The sequence below is a fragment of the Contarinia nasturtii genome, unplaced genomic scaffold, assembly GCF_009176525.2.
Source record: "Contarinia nasturtii isolate CC-2019 unplaced genomic scaffold, AAFC_CNas_1.1 Cnas_scaffold_1537, whole genome shotgun sequence".
Classification (NCBI taxonomy): Eukaryota; Metazoa; Arthropoda; class Insecta; order Diptera; family Cecidomyiidae; genus Contarinia; species Contarinia nasturtii.
The window spans coordinates 987-2,474 of record NW_022198872.1 but is presented as its reverse complement, the minus strand read 5'-3'; the positions used below and the strand labels follow the sequence as shown (position 1 = coordinate 2,474).

Sequence of the window (1,488 nt, the reverse complement as noted above, 5' to 3'; positions counted from 1 at the left end):
TATTTCATCAGTTCGCTGAAAAAAAATCATCGTCACACTTTACTGGCTGAAATCATCAAAGCTGTAACAAGATGCGGAATTAAAATAACTAATATTACATGTGATGGAGCAAAGGCCAACATTGCTATGTTTAAACTGTTTGGAGCGAATTTGAATGTATTTTCACAAGGTTTTAAAACATTTTTTTTAAATCCAATCACCGAAGAAAAAATTTATTTGATATTGGATCCATGCCATATGGAGAAATGTGCCAGAAATTCATTGGCTTCAAGAAAAAAAATTTATGATGAAAATAACAATAAAATTGAATGGCGTTACATTGAAAATCTTTATCACTATTCAAACTCTAGTGATTTCCGTGCACATAAGCTAACTAAAAAACACATTGAATTCAAGCGACACGAAATGAATGTAAGAATTGCTGCTGAAACTTTCAGCAAATCAGTTGCAGATAGCTTACAATTTTTGATGGATCAAGGTGTTGAAGAATTTCAAGGCGCCAAATCCACCATTAAATTTATTAGGGGCATGGATAGATTGTTCGATATTTTCAATTCAAAACTATTGCAACATCAAAACATTTTCAAAAGAGCTTTGTCAGCTAACAATAAACGTGTCGTCTTTGATTTCCTTCGCAAATTTGGTGAATATTTCAAAACTCTTACTGTCGATGAAGAATATATTATCCGGAAAGCGACTCCTATTGCAGCAGCTTTAAAGATTATTAAAAGAGTGCCACTTTTGAAGTCTCGAGTGAACACCGCATTTCTTGGATTCATTATGGATTCACTTTCATTGTTTGAAATGTTTAAAGAGTATGTTGAAGAAGCCCATTTTCTGGACAATATGTTTACCTATAATCTACTCCAAGATGTCATTGAAATGTTTTTCGGTCGAATCAGGGCATGTGGTGGATTCAATAATAATCCAAATATTCAACAATTTAAAGGTGCATATCGTAAACTTCAATCTAATATAAAGATAGATTTATCTGAGAAGAGCAATTGTCGTGCTTTTGATTTGGACTTGCCAGAGACTTGCTTTTATTCGGATATCTATTTTGTTTCATCAAAGAGAGCGAAGATTGTTATGGACGAAAATGTCTATGAAGCGCAAAAGGATTCCATACTCAATGAATTGGCTGAAAGTGCAGGAGTTGATACAACTGATACATTTGATCCGATCGAAATTACTGACGTTTTGTCCCGTTTGTCAAACTTGGACGTTAATTCGGAATTTATGATTCAACATATTGCATCAGAGATCGAAATGAAAATAATGACATGTAACAGTTTTCATTGCAATAGCTGCCGTTTAGTTTTTGTAGAGAACAAAAAAGCATCTATTGATAATTCATATTTATCTTGGAAACCATGCATTAGCACACTGCACATTTGCAAAAGTTCTGAACAATATTTCAAATTATTTGAGGCGAACAAATCCCACCCCCGATTTGATTTTAAGGTGCTATACTGTTTGATTTTTCGA

General features: G+C 33.3%; 1 protein-coding gene across 1 annotated transcript; it reads left to right on the top strand.

The window, feature by feature from the left end:
- Window positions 1-237: 237 nt before the first annotated feature.
- On the top strand, window positions 238-1,285 carry LOC116346474 (the record flags this gene model as incomplete). The annotated part of the gene is made up of 2 exons (XM_031776545.1): window positions 238-539; window positions 591-1,285. Coding segments are annotated over exons 1-2 (997 nt in total), but the record flags the coding sequence as incomplete, so codon positions are not given.
- Window positions 1,286-1,488: the final 203 nt, after the last annotated feature.